Source organism: Phascolarctos cinereus, unplaced genomic scaffold (assembly GCF_003287225.1).
Source record: "Phascolarctos cinereus isolate Bilbo 61053 unplaced genomic scaffold, phaCin_HiC Scaffold_4;HRSCAF=312, whole genome shotgun sequence".
Taxonomy (NCBI): domain Eukaryota; kingdom Metazoa; phylum Chordata; class Mammalia; order Diprotodontia; family Phascolarctidae; genus Phascolarctos; species Phascolarctos cinereus.
In genome coordinates, this window is record NW_027555847.1 from 318,206,662 (window position 1) to 318,228,874 (window position 22,213).

Here is a 22,213-nt window from a genome sequence, read left to right on the forward strand (position 1 = left end):
AATGCTAGATTTCCTTTATATTTTTTCATTAATTCCTTTTATATTCTTTTTGTTGTTGTTGTTGTTGTTGTTATTATTTTAGGCAATGGGGTTAAGTGACTTGCCCAGGGTCACACAGCTAGTATGTGTCAAGTGTTTGAGATCAGATTTGAACTCGGGTCCTCCTGACTTCAAGGCTGGGAGCTCTATCCATTTTGCCACCTAGCTGCCCCTTTCTATCTCTTCTTGCAGGGCCTTGTTGGTGATATAGAAAAATGCCAATAATTTATGTGGGCTTATTTTATATTTTGCTACTTTGTAAAATTATTGTTTCAACTAATTTTTTAATTGAATCTCTAGGATTTTCCAGTATGCCATTATATTGTCTGCAAAAAGAGATAGTGTGATTTCCTCATTGCCCATTCTGATTCTTTCAATTACTTTTTCTTCTCTTACTGCTATTTATAGCATTTCTAGTACAATGTTGAATAATATTGCTGATAATGGACATACTTGTTTTACTCCTGATCTTATTGAGAGGGCTTCTAACTTATCTCCATTATAGATAATGCTTATGGATGTTTTAGGTAGACGCTTCTTATCATTTTAAAGAAAAATCTATTTATATTTATTCTTTCAAGTGTTTTTAATGAGTGTTTTATTTTGTATATAATCATGTGCTTTTTTTGGTTGCTTTTGTTATTGATATAATCACTTATGTTAATAGTTTTCCTTAAATTGAACCAGCCCTGCATTCCTGGTATGAATCCCACTTGGTCACAATGTGTATATAATCTTTGTGATAAATTATTGTAATCTCCTAGCTAGTATTTTATTTAGATTTTTTGCCTCAATATTCATTAGTGAAATTGGTCTATAATTTTCTATTCTCTGTTTTTGCTCTTTCTGGTTTAGGTATCAACATCATATTTGTTTCACAAGTTTGGTAGGATTCCTTCTTTACCTATTATTCCAAATAATCTATTTAATATGGGAATTAATTGATCTTTAAATGTTTGGTAGAATTCACCTGTAAGTCCATCTAGTCCTGATACTTTTTACTTAGGAAGCTCATTTTAGCCTGTTCAATTTTTTTTCTAAAATAGATTTATTTAGATATTCTATTTCCTTTTCTGTTAATCTGGGCAATTTATATTTTTGTATATATTCTTCCATTTCACTTGTTAAATTTATTGGCATATAATTGGGCAAAATAACTCCTAATAATTGCTTTCATTTCATCTTCATTAGTGGTATATTCACCCTTTTCATTTTTAATACTTGTGATTTGCTTTTCTTCTCTCTTTTTAAAAATCATATTAACTTTATGTTGGGGTTGGGCTCTGCTCCTGGGATGTGGGGAATAATGTCTTGGGCTTCAGGTTTTTTCATGCTGTTTATTGTTTTAGAGTTCTACCTTTGTGTCTTTGACTTGTTTTTTCCAATGTGTTGTGATCTTATACCAGGTGCAATAACTACTCTTCTGGCACATACCTTAGTGTAAGAGTGATCTCAAGCACTTTTCTCCACCTGTGAGCCATAACTAGGGCCTCCAGAAGTGCTATGTCCCTGTAGCTCTTTCAGCTATGCAAGCGTCTGCTCACCCCATTGCCCTAGAACCAAAACCAGGGGCTTGGCTCTCCTGCAGGTGACCACAACCAGCAGGGTGCTGCCCTTTTGTGACCTGTACTCACCAGATCATGCTCAGTTCTTACCTGCAGCCACAGCTTGAGACCACGTTCAACCAATGCTCCAGTGAAGTAGCCCTGCTATCTTCCCCCATCAGCCAGAGGATCCCCAACTTCCACATAAGGTGAAAGTTTCTGAAGTAGCACTAAGATAGCTGCCCCAGGGCTTGCTATTTGTTGACAGGTAATATCTGCACTTTGCTTTTGGTCAGATCTTTCCTAAAGTCCTCCCAAGTTCTCTTAGGCTGGACAACTGCTTTACCCCAATTTTCAGTTATTTCTGCTGCTCTAAAATTCACTCTGAGGCATTATTTTAAGTTGTTGGGAGGAAGAGATTTGAGAGAGCCAGGTAATTTCCTTCCTTATCCTGCCATCTTCCCATAATTTCCTTGAAATCTCCTTTTTAAAAAAAGAATCACAATAACAAAAATTGCCCCAAATTTTTTATGGCACATATAGAGACTACTGGTGATTTACCGGTATAGGGAATTCCCTGGAGGGGAGATTCCCTCTACTAGTGCAAGTCAGCACCTTCTCAGCAACTCTAGAGAGTTATCTAGAGCAGAAGTGTCAGACTCATGATCAATGGGTGAATCAGATTAAAATGTAATTGGGAAATGTTAAAGAAAATAAATAAAAATATAAAATAGATAATGTTAATTTGTGGTTTTCTAAGTTAGCAGGGATCAATTTCTATTTGAGTTTGACACCACCAACATAGAGGACTTAGAGGTTAAGTGACTTTCCCAGTGTCACACAGCCAATATAGCTTTGAGGTCAGCTCTCCTTCCATTTCTCCTTCTCTCTCTCTCTCTCTCTCTCTCTCTCTCTCTTACGTACACACATACAACATGTATATGTACACATGTTTATTTGTGCATGCATATTCACACATGTGCATATGCAGTAGTACACATATACATGTATATGTAGTATTGCGAACAACAAACTCTGAGTCTAAGAAAAGTTGGTTTAGATAAGTATTTGATCATGTGACAGATTTAATACTTAGGATTTAGTAGCTGTGAAATACTTTGGAAAGCTGGTGTTAAGCCATAGCATATCAAATATCAAATAACTTCAGGCTTTGGCTTGCTGCAATCTGTGTGGCTTTTATAGTCTGGGTTTTATATGCCTTCTTTTCATTTTCTCAGGTCCCTACAGCACAGTTGTGTTCCTTTTTGTGTCTACTCTGCTTGTGCAGTAACCAGATGAATAGTCTATAAGTGTCACCTGGTTTACATGTGGGGAAATAAGTCCTTTAAGATGACTTATAGAAATTCTGCATGACCTCAATGAAGATGAAAAGTTTCCTTATAGAATAAGAGTTTCAGTGGATTTCAGAGGACATCTAGTCTTGCCTGTACCTGAATGGGAAATTATTCTACAACAGGGATGGGGAACCTGTGACCTCAAGGCTACATGTGGCCTTCTAGGTCCTCGGGGAGGGCCCTTTGACTGAGTCCAAGTTTTACAGAACTAGAAGGCCGCATGTGGCCTCGATGCCACAAGCTCCCCATCCCTATTCAGCAGTGTCCTCCTGAAAAGTGGTCCTCCAATGTACTCACAGGTAGTCTCTATATATGCCATAAAAAATTTGGGGCAATTTTTGTTATTGTGATTCTTTTTCTAAAAGGGAAATTTTAAGGAAATTATGGGAAAATGTCAGGATAAGGAAGGAAATTACCTGGCTCTCTCAAACCTCTTCCTTCCAACAACTTAAAATAATGCCTCAAAATGAATTTTAGAGCAGCAGAAACAACTGAAAACTGGGGTGAAGCAGTTGTCCAGGCTGAGAGAACTTTAGGAAAGATCTGATCAGAAGCAAATTGCAGACTTCTAGTGAGAGGGAACCCATTCCATCCCAAGGAAGACTATATCCCTTTGGTTAGTTCCAATTATTAAACTGGATATAAAGAAAAAACTTCTTAAATTAAGCACTTTGCTCCTTCTACCCACTCTCCCAGTTCTGTTCTCAGGGCCAAGCAGTACAAACTTACCTTCTTCCACATGAGAGCCCTTCAGATACTTGAATTCTGCTCCTCCATGCCCCCTAGCTTTCCTTCACCCTATTCTCATTTATCCTGGACTCAAGGTCCTTTGCCATCTGGTTTCCCAGCATCCTGTGGATGCTCTCCAGTTTATTAGTGTTCTTCCTAAAATAGGCTATTTAAACTGAACATATTACTCCAGTGTGTTCTGATGGGAGTACAACAGGAGTATCATCTCCCCATTCCTGGCTGTACAACCTAGAATAACATTAACTTTTTTTGGGCCATATCACCTTGTTGGCTCATGTTAATCAAGCTTGTAGGTCATTGAAACCCCTATTCCTCACTCCCTCAATGAAACTATCCATTCAATTCCCATCTTGCACTTGTGAAGCTGATATTTTGAACCAAAGTACAAAACTTTTTATTTATCCCTGTTAAAATTTACTCCAGATTTCAGCCAGATGTTCTATCCTGTTGTTCTTTTTAGATCCTAATTGTGTTGTCCATCTTATTAGCTATGCATCCCTCTCAGTTTATGTCATTGGCAGATTTGATAGGCATGACATATAGACCTTTATCCCAGTAATTGATAAATAAATAAATTAATTAATTAAATAGGGCAGAGTCAAGCTGTAGAACCTTGGTATGCTTCATTGGAGACCTCCTTCCAGGTTGGAATCAAACAGTTAATGACTACTTTTTTTCCCCACTCAAGCGTATTTTATTTTTTTCCAATTACATGTAAAAATAGTTTTCAACATTCATTTTTGTAGGATTTTGAGTTCTAAAATTTTCTCCTTTCCTTCCTTTCTCTCCAAGATAGCAAACAATCTGATATAGATTATACATGTACAATCATGTTAAAACATATTTCCACATTAGTAATGACTACTTTTTGAGTCCAGCCTTTTAGCCAGTTCAGGATCATTATTTGTATTGTTGTCCTGCCTATATCTCTCCATTTTTTCCGTAACAGTAGTACACCAGGTATTTTGTCAAATCTTTTGCTAAAAATTAAGTTTGCTTAAACCATTTCCCTGAGGTACCAGTTTACTAACTCTGTCAAAGAAAAGTTACTTTGGCGTGGTCTGTTCTTGATGAAATTGTACTAGTTAGTGCTGTGGCTAGTTATCATTTCATTTTCTATCATCCCTCTGAGAATAGATTCTAAAACTTTGCCATGCATTGAAGTCAAATTCCCTGGCCTTGATGTAAACTCCATGCTCTTCACTGCTTTGAAAACTGGGGTGTCTGCCCTTCTTTGATCCTGTGGCACCTTTTCTTTTCTGTTATTTTTCAAATATCACTGGCTTGGTGATCACATTTGCCCTGCCTATATTCGTGTGCCCCAGCTCCTGAACTAGTCCCTGTACTTGGTCACCATTTCCAGGCTGACCAAGACACACATGCTGCTGTTTCCTGGCCATCATCACACTGTGACAACACTATACCCTCCTTCTTGTTCCTTTCCCCTTGTTCTTTCAGTGTCATGGTGTAGTTTGCCTGCATCCAGTTACTTGAACTTACCAAGGGCAGCTAGATGTTCTCTTTCTATTTCCTTGCATATCTTTAGCCATAGCTACTGGTATGAAGATAATTCTCTTTTTCTATTTTGTTCATTTATATTTCCAAAGAGAAATTTTCTCTAATGATTATTTTTAGCTAGATCCCAGAAATTTGGGTATATTGTCTCATTATTTTCATGCTCTTTCATAGTTATTCTTTTTTATTATTTATTTTTTGAGCCACCCAGTATTCAGGATATCATTATTAAGTCTTCATTTAGGTCTTTATCTTTTGCTTTGTCAGTTACAATATCTCATAGTCTGCAAATGCTTAATTTTTCTTTTTATATATTTTAAAATATATTTATTTGCATTTTCTTTGTCCTAGCTCATGGTCAATTTTTGAAAAGGTACCATGTTCTGAATAATATGAATATTCTTTAATGTTCCCAATCAGAAGGTATCATTGCTCTTTCAGGTCTAAATTCTCCAAGTTTTCTATATTTTCCTTTCTATTCCAATTCTCTTTGTGAGAGAAAACAGAAGAAGCAAAGAAAGAGTTATTATGCGATGATTAGTTTCGCTTTCCCTCTGTCATTCTTAAATCAGGTTGTCTTCCTTACAAATAAATTTTTCTTAGCTTTGGTTCTATGATAGATAGCTAGAGTATACTTCTAATAACCCAAGTTAGAACATTCTCAATTTTTAGAAAATAAAGTTAATTTTGAGAATTTAACTTTATTTTTTGAAACATACCATAGCTTTTCTTTTTTTGAGGGGTGAGGTGGTAGGCAAAATTAATTAAGCATTGCAATTATAGTACATGGTGGTATATTCTTAATACTGGTTGAGAGGGGAAATATATTCTTAAAAATTCTGTGTTCTTCAAACTTCATTGCTATTTCACCCTCACCAAAAGCTAGACTAGTTCACTCACTGCCTGTAAAACTATAAAGAGGCTTGATAATTTGATCTTTGAACAATGAGTTTAATTTCAAAATATCTTTATTACCCAACTCCAGATTACCCTACTAACATGACATTCTATGAGGATTTGTTTTATTTCATAGGGAACATAGTTTTCTTATGTCACTTATGTGGAATTCTAAATACTATGTCTTTGGGTGGGGAAGAAGAAAAAAGTACAAGAGTGGAGAAAGAAACACTCATGAACATCATGAGGTGAAAACAATCAATTAGCCCTTTAAAAAAAAAGTCAATAAAGAGCCACCAAAGTGGATGCTGATCTTGATAATAAGCCAAGTGATCTGCCTGTTTGGCTTTCACATTCAAGGAAGCCTTAGCTAACTCAAAACTTATTCAGCATGGGCTTGGATGTAGGACAACTTCATTAAAAAATTTGGACAAGCAAATGAAGGATATATAATGGGTCTTGCATAATACAGAATCTTCTAAAAGGCAATTTCTATTATATAAATATTTAGGAATATTGAAATATGTTTGCATATTTCAGCATTTTTGCATGTGAATGAGTCGCTGAAACTGAGGTTAAAATCTCCTCCAGAAGAAAAAGATATAATCTTACTTTGTAGTTTGCTTATACAGCTAGAATTCTCTTGTTGTGAACAAAAGATTATAGGTTTTACAAAACTAGAATTTGCACTGATTGAATGGTGGAAATGGAGGAGAGGGAAAGAAATACCTGTCTTGGCAAGCAGCAGTGGTCTTATCTATCATTTCATTCATTGTGAAAGAAAAGTCAAATTCTGTGATCTCTAGAGAGATACACACTAATGTCCTCTGAATGATAAAAATTGCTATAAGCATCAAGAACACTGAGCTCACTTTTCCCTTTGGAGGAAGATTCCTGGAGAGAGTGGCATTTAAATTGGGGCTTGAAAGATGGATGGTATATTGAATATTTCTCCAAACATCAATGACCAGTATAAAGTTAGATGGTATTTCTAACTTGAAGTCTTTTAAATCTCTGTTTTAAGAAAAATCCGATGTTTCATGAGATGATGTTCAAAATCTCTAAGAATCAGAAATGAAAGTGAAAACAACTCTAAAATCCCACCATATCCCATCAACATGACAAAGATAATAAATTCATTGTTGGTATGGTTGTGGTTAGACAGTTACACCATTATTACCAGTAGTATGTTAGGTATGGGGAAAGGAAGGCATTATAACAATAACATAGGGAACCTCCAGAAATTCCCTGACAGCTTGGATATAGTTTGTAGGACTTTTGAAATTTATAGGACTGCAGAATTAGGTTGTATGATTCATTGTTCTGGAAGTTGAAGTTGGCGTCTTAGGGCTGGTATTTACTGGAGAGAACTAGTCCAACCCATCATTTTACAGAGATAATGCTGCTGAGCAATGAAACGAGGACAATGGAACATGTTTCTTTTCCAAGTAGAGGGGGAAAAGAACAAGCATTTATGAAGCGCCTACTATGTGCCAGGTACTGCATTAAGTGATTTACAAATATTACTGTATTTATTCCTCACAACAACACTGAGAGGTAGTTGCTATTATTATTATTCCCATTTTGCAGTTGAAGAAACTGAGGCAGACAGATAAAGTGACTTGCCTAAGGTCACATAGCTAGTAAATTTCTGAAGTTCAATTTGAACTCTGGTCTTCCTGTCTCCGGGGCTGGTACTCCATCCCGTGCACCATCTAGCTACTAAGTGATGATTTTAGCTTGATCTGTCTCCATATTCTTCCCCCTGCACCTCCCCTCCCTTATAATCACAGTTGTGAGCTGACCAGCTCAGGTGAGTGGGCATAAGACAGGGAAGTTAATTGCCAAGAACAATGCTGTTGTCTTCTTTAGCAAAATACCCCAACTAACCACAGAATCCCAAAATCTGTCTTAAGGCTATCAGAGTTGTAATGGAGAATGGCTTGATGAGGTCAGGAAGGCAGGGACTTTTTAGAGGAAGTAGTCTTTTATTCGTTAGCACGTGTACATTGAGTTGCTCATCTGGACACCCTCCCCCAAGGGGGGAAGGCATGAGGAAGAAATTATGTGGTGCTGTCTTTTTTATAGAAGTGAGGTCTGAGGCACATTTGAATAAGACCCAAGTATAAGAAGGCATATTATTAGGTTTTATATTGAATTGAAAAGAGTGAGGTAAAAATAATGCTGGGTCACTATCTCAGCTGCTAGTCTGCTGAACACTCTTGCTCCGTGCAGAGATATCAAGGCCTGGAAAAAATTAACTTTTTTTTTTTTTTCAAATAAGGGATCAAGAAGGGTAAGAGATTTCTTGGGATTAAGAGTGAGAAGCACATATATGAAATTAAGAGTTAGCCTTGGGTCTTCGGAGTCAAGAAGAACCTGGGTTCAAGTTTGACAGCTACTGAGTCTATGATCCTGGGCAAATCCTTCACCTCTCACTGGCCCCATACAATCCTCTAAGATTCTACTTTGTCGGTTGAGGAAGTTTCTTACCAGATATTCCCTGCATCAAATCACAACACAGGTCTGGTCCTAAAAGTGTGAGTTTTACTGACTTCCTGAGGAAAAGACGCTCCCCAGAGGAATTAAAACAAGACACTGAAGGAAAGAAAGATTTGAAAGTATCTTTGCTTAATGTTCCACAGCATTTATTAAGTGTTTCCTGAGGAGACTATTCGGCTCAGTGAAATGAGGTCCTTGAAATGAGGTCCTTGCTTCCAGCTTATGAACTAATAGCTTAACCCTTAAATTACCCAAATGGGGCCCACTCAAAGCCCTGTGTTGTTGTTGAAGCTTAACTACTCGGCTTAGGTCCTTCATTCCTTTAGACAAAATGACTGACCTCCAAGTAACCTTTTAGCTCGAAATCTATAACCCTGTGTTTATTAACTATTATTTTATAAAGAGGAAGTGGGGTGTAGTAAATAGAGAATTGGTCTGTAAGTCAGGAGGGCCTGGTCCCAAGTCCAGTCCCATAGTGCCTTATGTGATCCTGGGCAAATCACCCAACCTGCCTATCTCAGTTTCTTCAACTGTAAAAAGGAGATAATAACAGCACCTACCTCTCAGTGTTGTTTTAGGCGAGACTAAATTACAGAGAAAGGGCTGACTTGGATTGGTAGAAGGAATTTTCTCACTTGTGAGTTCCTTATACCTTCAAAATCACAGGTCCCAGTCACTATTATAGCAGCATAAATACATTAATTGAAGCCTCCTTCAGTTCCTGCGGAAAAGCTTCTGTGAAGCTGCATCTTTCTCTGATAGGCACATCAGGCAGATACGTGGTGCAGTGGGTCGAGTTCCGGGCCTGAAGTTAGGAAGACTCGTCTTCTGAGTTCAACTCTGGCCTCAGACACTTACTAGCTCTGTGACCTTGGGAGAGTTACTTCACCCTGTTTGCCTCAGTTTCTCATCTGTAAAATAAACTGGAGAAGGAAATGGCAAACCACTCTAGTATGTCTGCCAAGAAAACCCTAACTGGTCTCATGAAGAATTAGACGTGACTGACAACAGTGATACACTCGATTTTTGTCCTGCTTTGTGTGTGAAAACAAAATGATGCTACAAAATTTCAATGGAAATCTTATGGAAGGTTAGTTAGAGCATCAGTAGTCAGTCTTTGAGGTTTTAGGATCAGAACAACAATAATAACAGCAAAAGCTGATTTTGAAAGCAAAGTGTCAGTAGTGCTTTGAATTTAGGTTTAAAGTGTGATTTAATTTATATCTCATATGATGTCTTCCTCTACTTATAGCTATTGTGGATGATGAAAGGCTTTCTGCAGAAGAAATGGATGAGAGGAGACGTCAGAACATTGCGTATGAGTATCTGTGCCATCTAGAGGAAGCCAAAAGGTAAATTCGTGTGTGTGTGTGTGTGTGTGTGTGTGTGTGTGTGTGTGTGTGACTTGAGCCTCTGAGAAGAGTTTTCAAATTGTGCCAATCCATCTACAGATATCCATCAGAGTTGATCATGAGGAAGTTTCTGAAGGTGCTATAACTTGTCTCTTGTAGAAATATTGCATGAAGAATATAATCTCACCTCTCTGGGATAATTTAGCTTTGGTCATAAGTAAGACATAAACCAGATCAGGCATTATTGCAATGTTTTCATATTTCTTTGCCCTTCTGGGAAGGTCAGAGAGGGACATGGTTGGTGACTTTACTCCCTGAATTATATTACTCATTCTCGCCTAGCTTGGAGGTAGGTAAACTGGCATTTTTATTTGTATAGTCTGCCCAGGACAGGCTGAGTAAGAGATAAGTCCTCTTCAGACTCCTACACCAAGGGTCCTCCAGGGTGCATGGATAGATTTTAGAGGAGTCCATGAACTTGGATGGGAAAAAAAAAATTGCATCTTTATTTTCACTAACCTTTGGTTTCCTTTGAAATCCTATGTATTTTATTTTCTACATTTAAGAATATTGTACCGAGCAGTTAGGTGGCGCAATGGATAGAGTGCTGACCCTGAAGTCAGGAGGATCTGAGTTCGAATCTGGCCTCAGACACATAACACTCACTAGCTATGTGACTCTGGGCAAGTCACTTAACCCCAATTGCCTCACCAAAAAAAAAAAATGTACTGAGAAGTTAACAGAGCAGGACAAAGCTTCCATTGTGATCAAGCCCCTGAGTAGCCGCTATAATTGTAGCCTAGGTGTGATAGGGACACCCAGTTAGTAATAAAACAAAATAACAAATAATTATGACTTGTTTCCTTTGCAATCCCATGTTTTGTTATAAACATTATTTTGAAAAGGATTCCATCAGTTTCACCTAATAATGGAAGGGGCCATGACACAAAAAATGCTACTCCAGACCTTCCTTGGTGACAGTGACTGAGGCTTGCTGCGATAGGTAGTATAATTGCTATTGAGATGAACCATGGCTTCTCTGGTCTCCATAGGACCCAGCCTGGTCATGGGAGAGGAACATCAGAGTAGACTTAGAGGAGTTGGTTTCCCATATTTGTTGACCCTCCTTTTCCTCTCCATCCCCCAGTTTAAATATATATAGACGATGGCTGGCTAAAACAGGCCAGGAAAATCCATGTCCTGGGAAAGGGCAGCTAGTGGCCTCCTGTGGCTATGGGAGAAAAATTCAGGTACTTTGTAAAAACTGTACAGGGCAAATTTGAGATTTCAAGGGCAAAGCCTTTCAGTTCATCCAACTGTAGAATTTGTTGATTCATATCCAAATCCTTGCAGACGTGCTTTTGTAGGAAGAACACAAAAAGGTGTGTATGCTCTGTTTCACTGCTGCCCAGTAGGCCAGGTTTTTTAAAACTTTTTTATATCAGTGACCCTTTTGCCAGTCTGGAAAAGCCTTTGCACCCCTTGTTAGAGTAATAATTAAAAATACATAAAACAAAATGTATAGGATTACAAAGGAAACAACATGTATGTTATATGTTGTGTTTGTTTTTCTGTCGTGGTTGAGTTGTGGTTATATTATGTCATGTCTCATCATAGACTAGGTCTGTCTGTCTCTCCCAGGCTGAAAGTGCAGTAACCACCAATGGACTGGATCGCTTTGGTAATTTAGCACAGAAACTTTGGCCTGTTTCTGGTCTGGGCCAATTAATCCCTTCTTAGGCAGTCTGGTAGCTTCCCACTCCCTAGGGCTCACTATATTATTTTAGGACTTAGTGTAGTTACTCAGTCGGCTTTGGCCCTATGATATAGCTCAGAAATCTCAAACTCAATCTATCCACCAGCCTCAGCCTCTCATAAGAGTAAGAATTCTAAGTGTGTGCTATTGTACCTTGCCAAAACCAAGCATATTGGAATATAGTTAGCAAAATATTAAAAAGAACAAGTTCACGGACCCCTCCATGTCTGGTTAGTGGAAATGAAGCTGCATCCATCACTGCTCCCAGGAAATTGGCTCCATCCTGGCCTGCCACAGCCAATTTCTGGATAATCCCAAGGAATTAGGCAATATGCAGATTTTATACTAAGATAGATAGGGAGACTGGGGCTTTTTTCAAGTGCACTAGTCTTTGGGAAGCAGAATCTATTTTCCTTTAAAATATGAGTAGGCCCAATAAAGATTGGTAGAATTCCTTTAAAGTCCAGGGCTGCTCCCATGATGGTTACTCATCATTCCCTTGAGCTGTCTTCATGTTCCACTCTTCTTGTCATTGTTAAGGGTCCTGCTCTATCTGGCCTGTAATGATGCTACATTATCAGCCTAATGATGGTGGACAGAAAGGGGGAGTATGGAAGCAACAGCAAAGCATTTTTGTGTTCTTCCTCACTTTCTCCTAAACTGCCTCCCTCCAATCTCCACCAACCAACCAGCAAATGTAAATGAATGGATGGATAAATGAGTGAAAGAATAAATAAGTAAACTAAACAAATCCCAGAACCATGAAAAATAGTCCCATATGCTATCTTCTGGCATAGCAGGAATTGACTACCTACCTATAGGGAGACTAGTTCATTATTCACAATTCCTTCTAAACTCGCCTATCTGTGGCTACTAAGTGTGTAGAGATTTCTTAGAGTAAATGTGATCTATTTGGACTTCTAATATAAGTACATGCTGATTGTCCAAGGAGAAAGTTATGACCATCAAAGTATATGTAATTAGTACCTTTTATCAGAGAAGCCAGGAGAACTTTGATTTTCACCTGGTATTGGTGTGGTAAATTGGTATATGGGGTTAAGTAGCCACTTACTTCTGTGATTTGGTGGTGATTTGTACTGTGCAAATTAACAGTTTTGCAGATGAGGACCAAATATTTTCTGGTCTTTTCTTCTGTGGAAGAAATAAAATAGCAAATACTCTGGGTCCACGTTACTATTTGCTGGTCATGATGATAAATTCCTATCTGGAAAGCTGGATTAATGAGGTTTTTTTTAAATCAAAGAGTTTGTAGAAGCATATGCAGTGCCCCATCCTTGGTTGGTAGACACATCTTATTGCCTCAGGGTTTCATCTGTTAACTTTGTGAGAGGGTACTGAAAAGATTTTCCTAAAGCTCTAATTACTCTCTTAATGAGCATTTTAAACATTTTTAACATTTCTAAGAGACTTTCACTTGGACCATTCATCTTGATTGTCAGTTCTTGTTTATGAGACACTCTCTCTCTCTCTTTTTTTTTTTTTCAAAATGTCCTTTATATTGGGCAGGCAATTGTTGTCTTAAAAGTTAGATGAGGGAATTATTAAACGCTTGGTTTTTGTGTTTTAGTAGAAAGTACAGAAGAGATGAGAGAATTTTTTTCTTCCCAGCATGGTATACTTTCCATTCGAAATTTGCTTTGAAATACACTAATATTACACAGCATAAATTATGTCATTTTAATTATAGCCCATAAGTTTAACATTTACCTAAAAATATTAAAAATCCTATTATTGCAGTTTTCATTTAGAAAGGTACCAGGTTTTTTGGGGGGAAGGGGTATGTAAGAAAGCTCTTTACTTAGATAACAGTACAAGGTACCTCAGACTCCTGCCCTAGGGAGGAGAGTAGGGGAGCTACTACAGGGCTGCCAGTATAATAAATAGAAAACAAAGGAGAAAGGTATCAGTTTTAAGAAATGTAAAATGACATGGTGAAAGAACATTGGACTGGAAGTCAGAAAGCCAGTGTGTAAATTCTGACTCTGCCCCTTACTAGCTTGTGGCCTCAGACCAGTCTGAACTGTTCTATGCCTCAGTTTCCTCACAGAGGAATGTTCCTGATTTACCTCACTGGGTTGTGTTCCTGAAAAAAAAAATAATGCACATGTGAGAAAGCTCTTTGTGTAAGTATAGCAGTTACATGTTGGATTTTTAAAGTATATTTATTAATAGGTAAGGCTGCTGTAATTACCACGTAGAATACCTCTTATAAATGGTGTTTTTAAAGTGCCTGTGGGTTTTTAGTTTTGTTTTAAAATTTTTGTTCCGTTTTGAACATCAGTTTTGTTCTTTTCTGCTATGTATGAGAAAGGAAAAGTAGAAATAGAATCTGACTTAGATTTTTGGCATTTAGAGGGGATTTTCTCAGTGTCCAAGAAAATTGCGGAAGAGCTCTTAACAAAAGAGTTTTAGATGAGGCAAGATTCGAGATGAAGGGTGAGGAGAGGGGTGGGAATGTGGCTTCTACTCTATGACCTAGTGAAGGTTATGTATAGTCAGAATGTGTGAAATTGTTTCCATTTAATTTCTTCCAACGTCAAAGCATTCTTTGATATTTAGAGAAAGGCAGCTAAAATGATTCTGGGTCATTGGGAGTAGCTTCTGTAGGACGTGATGAAAATTCCACTCTGAAGAAATGTTGCTAAGGTAATATGATCGGAACTATGATCAAAGTTTTTAAAATTATGAAAGTATGTTATTGTGAATATTGATTTTACTGAACATTTAAATAATATTATTTTGATTTTATTTAATTTTGCTGTTGGTTTTAATTTAACAATTAAATCTCAGAATATGAAAACCACAGAGGACGTGTTTTAAAACAGAAAAAGGGTAACTCCAGGACAAACAAGAGGAGTACTGTTGCAGATTGCAACCTCTTTCCACAATTAAGTAGATTGCCAAACATGAGTTTCTGTAGACAGAAACTTCTGGTGTTGAACTTTCTGATGTTGTTTGAACCTCTCTGAATGTGCTAGGCTAGTTGTTGGCCAGCAAACATATTGTCTATTATTGACTGCCTTTATAGATGGGGAGAACCTGCCAGAATTCTGTGCGTCGAACTGTTGTGTTTTAAGAACTCTGGGTCATTACGCTGAGGCATTTGAGTAGTATTTGGGTGGAAGGCCATTCATCCTAAAGCTTTAGCCATATCCTTCAGTTCAGAAATGTGTTCTAAGCTTGCCTGTTGTTTCGGTATTCTCCCTCAACACCAAAGAAAGCCTTTAGTGATACCAAAGAAGGAGACTTCTGACTTTTCTCCTCAGGAAACTCCTAGACAATTCGCTATTGCTGCTTTACTGAAATGGGACTTGGCAGACAAGTATGTCATGCTTGTGTTTTTGAAAAGTTCTTTCTATTGCCCAAAACAAACAAAACAAAACCCCACCAACCTTTTAATGCAGCAAACCTGTGCTCTTAGAACAAAGAAGTTATTTTTTCCCCGAAAGACTGAGACCATTGTCAATTGCTAGTTATTCTGTACAAAATAAATTGAAAAAGTGAAATTGTACTTATTTTAAGAACTTATATTCCTCAGTTCTTTAGGACAACATGGGAAAAAATTTAAAAATAAGGGTTTTTCTTTTGAGAAACTCTGTGCTGGGGAATTAAAGCAAATTGTGGATGGGAAGTTCAGAGAACAGGAGAGGGAATCTTGGCAAGGATTGCAAAGGGATTTTGCAAATCACAGTTGAGCAAGTAGTTATGAATGGAGCTGCGATTATGTCTCCAGAGAGGAGTTCCTGTAACATGATATTTTACTCAATTTTTAAGGAAAGGGAAAACTTAAACCTTCTTCTCTTGCTGTGCTTCCTTTCTCTGTCCTCTTTTCCTCCTAAAAACAACAAAAAGAACCCTTACCCTTAGTGTTGGAATTGTTCGTAGAAATAAAAGCAGTTTAGAAATATCTTCTTCAAAGGACTCTTGTACCCGAGCCAGGCATTTCTCCATATTAGTGAGTCTGGAGCAGTGTTTTGTGTGTGCCCTGGAAAAATACAAAACCCTTGTGTGATCCCCTTTGTGCCGGTGCTTACAACCCAGATACGGAAAGGACACCTCATTGATCAGACCCTTTCTCAAACTCCAGCTTTCACTGGAAGTGAATCGGCCAAGCTGGAGAAAAAGAAAGTTTCAGACGTTCGGAATAATTGGATTCTAAGCAAAGCCTATGAACTTAGAAGGTTGCTTAACACTGAATTTCAGTGCAATTACTCAGGGAGTTGGGGAGGGAGAATTCTCTTGCCTTTGAGGAAATACTTTGTGGGAAACCCTGATATCAGCCTGGAAACAATGTCAGTACTTGCATACCTAGTTACTTTTAGCCTCCTAACAGCAGCCGTCAGAATAGCTGACATTTTAAGGTTTTCAAAGCGCCCCCTATACATGATCTCATTTGATCTTTGCAGCATTCTGATGAGGTGGATGTCTTTATCAGAGCCATACCATTTGTTGTATTTTAAATATGTTTTGTTGATGGATTTTATCATTATGTTACAGTCATTTCTATGGAGAACTCCCTCTGGACTGAGCCTTCCTTGGTGACAAAGAAGAATAAGCAAAGTTTCGTGATACAGTGACTGAATCTGATATGTGGTCACCCTTCTGTCCTAGTAGCCCCTCATCTCTCCGCCTTATAGGAAGGAGTTATGACATACTATCTGTTCTCTGGATCTCTTTGAAAAGCCAGTCTCTTCCTTTATATTATTCTAGTCATTGTACTTATTTTTCTTTCTTTCTTCTTATTTCAGCATGTATAAACTCATATAGATCTTCCCCATGTGACTCTGAATTTCTCATATTCATAATTTCTTACTGCAAAAAAGAATTACTTTCTAATATCAGATTTTTTTTAAACAGCCATTTTCTAATTGATGGGATCCACTTGGTTTTCCATTCTTTACTACCACAAACAGTGCTGTTATGAAAATTTTGGTATAGAAATCCATTTTACAGATGAGGGAGCTGAGGCTGAAAGAATTGAAGTCATTTCCATATGGGCAAGTATGTGTATAAAGCACTTTGAGGGCCAAAAACTTCCCATAGCCAGTAATAGCTGGAGGTGGGATTTGTGCATAGGTTTCTGATGATTCCAAGTCCGATAATCTTTCCATATAACAGGCTGCCTACCAGGTGTAATATACAGTAAAATGTTAAACACTTACTTCAGAAATCATTTTTCATTCAGAACTATATTTCTATGGTGAGTACGACCTTAGGAAAGTAACTTTGCTAGTCTCACTAAAAAACTGGTGTTAATCTCTTGGTAGAGCTAAAATAATTTTATAAAATATTAGTTATATTTTCTAGGGTCATCCAAGACACCGTTTTTAAAATTATTAAAAAATAATGCATCAACTAACTTTTTTTCTCCCTAGCCTTTTCTCCTTATACCTTCACTGAAACTAGCCACTATTATCTATCTGTCTCAAGTACAATAACCATGCTGTTGACTAGCTATAGGGGATTCTTTATTCTAGAGGAAAAGCAATTGAGGCAGATGAATTTAAGGTAGAATAGCTTTTCTCTGGTGGCTATATATAGCTTAAGTAGCTGTCATTTTGACTCAACTAATATGTTGAGCATTTATCATATATATTTTACACATGTATACATACATTTATATTAATGTTCATACATATATGAATATCTCTCCCTCATTAAAATATAAGCTCTGAGGACCAAGACTTCTCTTGTAGTGCTTACTGTTTGCCAGAACTGAGCTAAATGCTGGGGATTCGAAGATGGACAAAATTCTCCTTGTCCTCAAGGAGCTTACATCATAATGGAAGAGACACTCATACATATGTTAGTATGTACATATGTACATACAGACTAGATGGAGAAGACTTTAGCAGCTGGAGAAACCAGAAAAGGTCTTCTGTAGGAGGTAGCACTTGAGTTGAGCCTTGAAGGAAGCTGGCAAGTGGAGGTGAGGAAGAAAGCATTGCAGGTATGGCAGGACAGCCAGCGAAAAGACCCCCATGACGGAAGATGGAAAATTGTGTGTGAGAAACAATAAGCAAGCCAGTATGGCTGGACCACAAAGTACATGGAGTGTAAGAAGGCTGGAAAGGTAGGACTCGAGGCTACTCTGGACAATGATTAGCCTATTAGGTTCAGTGATAGGCATGTTCTGTGCTGAGTTCATGATTGCCTGAGGTGAACTGATGTCTTAGGGCAGACTGGGTGATTGTTGCTTTTTGTTTGACTTTCTTTTTAGACAGAAGGGTCTTTGGCAGGACCTTAATTCTGAAATTATTGATTGCCCACCCACTGTAGGGAAGCAGGTGCTGGGTATTCTCCTAGCAGCTCAAATTCAATCCTTACCCTTAAAAGGGCTTACAAGCTAATGACGAGACCAAATGCTTCTTAAAATCTACTGTGTACAGAGTACTATGCTAGGTCTGGGGAGATAAAGCATTTAACTAAGATGAGGCTTTGTAGAGAATACAGTGGGGAGGGAGGAGACAAGTCTATAGGTAACCAACAAAAGGCAGATTATTGTGAGACCTGAAGAAAGTCTCACAGGAGTTCAGAGGAAGGAGAGACCAGATTGGGTTGGCTTGGTCAGGAATCGGAGGATGTGGTATTGGAAGTGGGCCTTGAAGATGGATAGGATAGATAAAACTAGAGCGGTGATGGTGGTGGTGAAGAGTCTATTCCAGATGGGAAGAAGCAAAGGCATAGGAAAGAAATCAAGCAGTATATTTGGGTAATATTGTCTTATTTTGCTAAAGGAAAGGATGTAAGGCAGTGGATAATAGGAGCTAAGGCAGGGAAAGTATAAAATCTTAGTGTCAGGAGGCACTGTACAGTTCACCTAAGCCAACTCCTACCTGAGAGTCATTTAAAATAAAAATATTCAGCCAGCCCTCTGCTTAATGTGTTCCATGATGAGAAAGTAACCTCTCAAGGAAGAGCAATTCTATTTTTGAATAGGTCTAATTGTTAGGAATTTTCTCCTCCTGTGCCAAAATGTGCCTCCCTGTAACTTCTACTGATCAGTTCTGATTGTATCCGCTGAGGCCAAGCAGGAGGAATCTAATAGGGTGGGACCAAACGATAGAGGGCTTCGAATGCCAAGCTGAGGAGTAAAGGGAAAGGAAGTAGCTGGAGGAGATTAGAATGAGTGAAGTCCCGGTTGGCTAAGCATACAGTAAATTTGCTTAAGGAGAATTCACTGCAGGATATTAAAAAGGAAAAATGACATTGATGGATTAGGAAAATAGGTTTTGACTTTGAGGCAGTGGTATTAGCAGCAGGGAGGTAGCTGCTACGATCCAACTGGGAGAAGACCAAGGATTCGGCTGTGGGGTGGGGCAGGAGAAATAGATACAAACCAGTGTTGTGCAGGACAACCCAGTGGCTTTTGGCTAGATGTGGGGAGCTAAGGACAGTAAGAGGTCAAAGATTGCCAAACAGATCTAGTCATTTCTCCTTTGATTAGGGCTGGAAGTTCAGCAGCTTCCCTCAGCTGAGCCTGGGGTGATGCTCATATTGTGCTTGGGAGATTCTTTCACCCACCTGCTGTGGCCTGAAGCCTTCCTTGCTGTTTGTTTTCTTTGCAGCGGCACAGTACGTTCTGTCAGCCTGTGTGCACAGGCTTTGGGTGTGTGGGAAGCAGGTGCACTCACTAGTCAGGTGGATATAGGTTGATCCAAGCACACCTTCTTTTATTATGGCTTATTATCCACTTTTAGCTGATTGAGGAAAATGTATGTAACCAGTAAAAGATAGATTCTGCAACTGATACTTGATCCAGAAGTTTCCACTTTTCCTCAAGTTCTTCAAAGATGGGGGAGAGGGAGGCGGGAAAGGAACAAGGAGAGGGAGAGAATAACCTTGATATTTTCCAGGCTGAACATATGTTTGAATTCAAATATGCGTTTTGGACTTATCTTCCTAGTTAATTGAAAAGGAATTCTTGGTTTCCAGGGTCTTTATGGGTAATTGTCTTTTTATGTCTTCATGCTTTCCTTTCTATTTCAGCTTTGGCATTCAGTCATCTTCTGTATATTTCTAAGTCACCCTTTCACTGATGCCAGTATGAAACATGTATAATCTCAAAGAGTTTCTCTCTCTCTCCCTTTCTTTCTTTCTTTCTTTCTTTCTTTCTTTCTTTCTTTCTTTCTTTCTTGGAAGTAAATTTATTATTAGGTTCCTTCTGGAAAAAACACGATTAAAATTTGTCTAGAGTATTTTAGCTCTTCTAAAGAAGAGGCTTTTCTGAGAGGGAGATTTTCTTCTGTTTCCTCCTGATTATTGGGGCATGATCTTATTATTTGGTCAGTGTTTGGTTTTGCATTCTGTTCGTCCTGTGTCTTTTGGTTCTGCCATTATTATGACTAGTATGAAAGAATGCTTTGCTTTTCCGTTGAAACTCCAGTGTTATTTGGCCACTCTTATCTTTTGAAGTCTCTTCCTTCCTGTACGAACCTCTGCACCAGATGCTGCTTCATACTGTGATACATAAAGCTCATATCAATGTATTATTCAAGCGGCAGGAAAACTAGAAGGGGATTCACCGGGGAAACACTTTCAGAAAGCGGCCGCAGAGCAAGTTCTTAATAATAAGTTGCATTTACGGAGCAGTTCAGAGTGTTCAAAGTGCTTTGCCATACATTACTGCCTCATTTCATCCTCATCACAACTTTATGGTGTAGAAAAGGCAGGTTTCCCCTCTCTCCCACCCCCATTTTGAACAGGAAGCTGAGGTGCTTAGAAGGCATGTAATTTACCTAAGGCCTATTAGCTAAAAAAAGGATAGAGCCCTAACCAGATCTCTGGAGCAATCTGCCTCCTGCCATCATCAGTTTTTGTCTCAGCGTGCCCATTTTCTACCTTACTAAATGCTTTTAGTAAAAGCGCTGATTAGCAGAAAACTTTGGATAGGGAATCAATCAAGCAATTAACAAACACTTTATTTAACTGCCTGCTGTGTGATAGACACTGAGCTAGTCACTGGGAATACAAAGACCCCTACCCACCCAAAAAAAGTTTGAATTAGCTTATAATGAAATCTTGAATTTGCTCTTCGTGGAGAATTAGCAACTTATCGGCCTTTTATTTTTACAGAAATCATACCAACAAGTCTTGGATTTTTCATGTTAAGTAGTAGAATGAGAATTGAGGAATTCTGGTCACTCCCCATGATAACTATTCCCACTTAAACTCGGCCTGGATTTTAAGACTCCATTCCAGTGCATAGTTTTTCCTGCCTCAGTGCTGTCTCTGGTCAGCATTGAACTATCTCTTGCAGAGGGTACAATGCAGTCACTGGGGTGTCCAGGAGAATGAAAGCGTAAGCGGTAGCCTTGTGAACAAGGCCCCTCAGTTCCTATATGAATTCTGTTTCAGTTCTGCCGGCTTTCATTCCAGGGTTCTGGAGTTGGTCTAATTTCACTGATATCACCTCACCTGGCTTTATACTAATCCCCCAAATTGGACTGAGAAATGGAAAAATCCCATTTCCTCTTAGTTTAATGAAGGTAAGGTGCTTTCAGGATCACATAATCTCTCAGAAGAGTCTTCCACATCCACTTAGTCCAACTTGTACCTGGAAAAAAAATCCGTTTTAAAAAAGTTCTCTGACAAGTGGCAATCTAATGTTTATTTAAAGATGTTTAGTGAGAGGGGACCCGTTTTAGAATATCAGGGATACTTTTTTCGTGTTCAGTGGGAGTGATGAACACAATTCCCACCAAGGGAAGGCGGTGAGGGTTTCTTCACAGAGGATGAGTGAGTAGGAAAATGTGTACACTGGGCCAAGGCCACGTATTGCCTTGAAGAGTTGCCATGGAGTTGGTGAGGACTTTAGCCCCAGAAGAGTGGGAAAGTTTCTAGTTGCCCTATGTACACTTTTAGATGTGGAATGCTGTGTTGTTCCTGATAGCTCACACGGGAAGGGGTGGACAGTGACAGGGGAAGGCCTGCTAACCTATTGGCAAAAGAGTGATTGGGAAGACCAGAAAGGATTTTTCTTTTCAGCATTAGCAGTTCAGACATCTGGAAATGCAGGCAGACTAAGGTTCTTACTCTGACCTCACATAGTTGTGCTTCCTTTGGAATCCATAGAAGATGCTGCATGTTGGGTCCGATGTCATTAAAATCCAGGCTTAAAAAAAAATCCAGGGGCTGACAGAATAATAAGGTGCTAACTAAATAAAACTGTATGAAAGTACTTTGAAAAGAATAAAATGTTATCCAAATGTAAGGTAGTGTTTTACTCTGACCCATCCTGTGTAGAGGTCACTCAGATGAACCATGCCTTCCTTTTGACAGAGAGTATATGTGTTCAGGAAGATGTAGAGCCATTTGTGACTACATGTGATTGCATTAACCCTGTTAATGTTATGGAACACATTGTAGGAGAGCTGACTTCTCCTTTGTCGCTCTTCAGGGGCAGGCTTCTTTACCATTTTTGTGTCACAGTTCCCTTTGGCTATCTGGTGAACCCTGTGGTCCCTTGCTAAGAACTATATT

At 38.5% G+C, this 22,213-nt stretch overlaps 1 protein-coding gene across 2 annotated transcripts in view; it reads left to right on the top strand.

The window, feature by feature from the left end:
• Positions 1-22,213, top strand: part of IQGAP2 (IQ motif containing GTPase activating protein 2) — a 391,728-nt gene that overhangs the window by 100,997 nt on the left and 268,518 nt on the right. For both annotated transcript variants that reach the window (XM_020998497.1, XM_020998498.1), the window contains exon 2: positions 9,855-9,954. In XM_020998497.1, the coding sequence (XP_020854156.1) occupies positions 9,855-9,954 (100 nt within the window). The remainder of the gene's footprint in view (positions 1-9,854; positions 9,955-22,213) is intronic.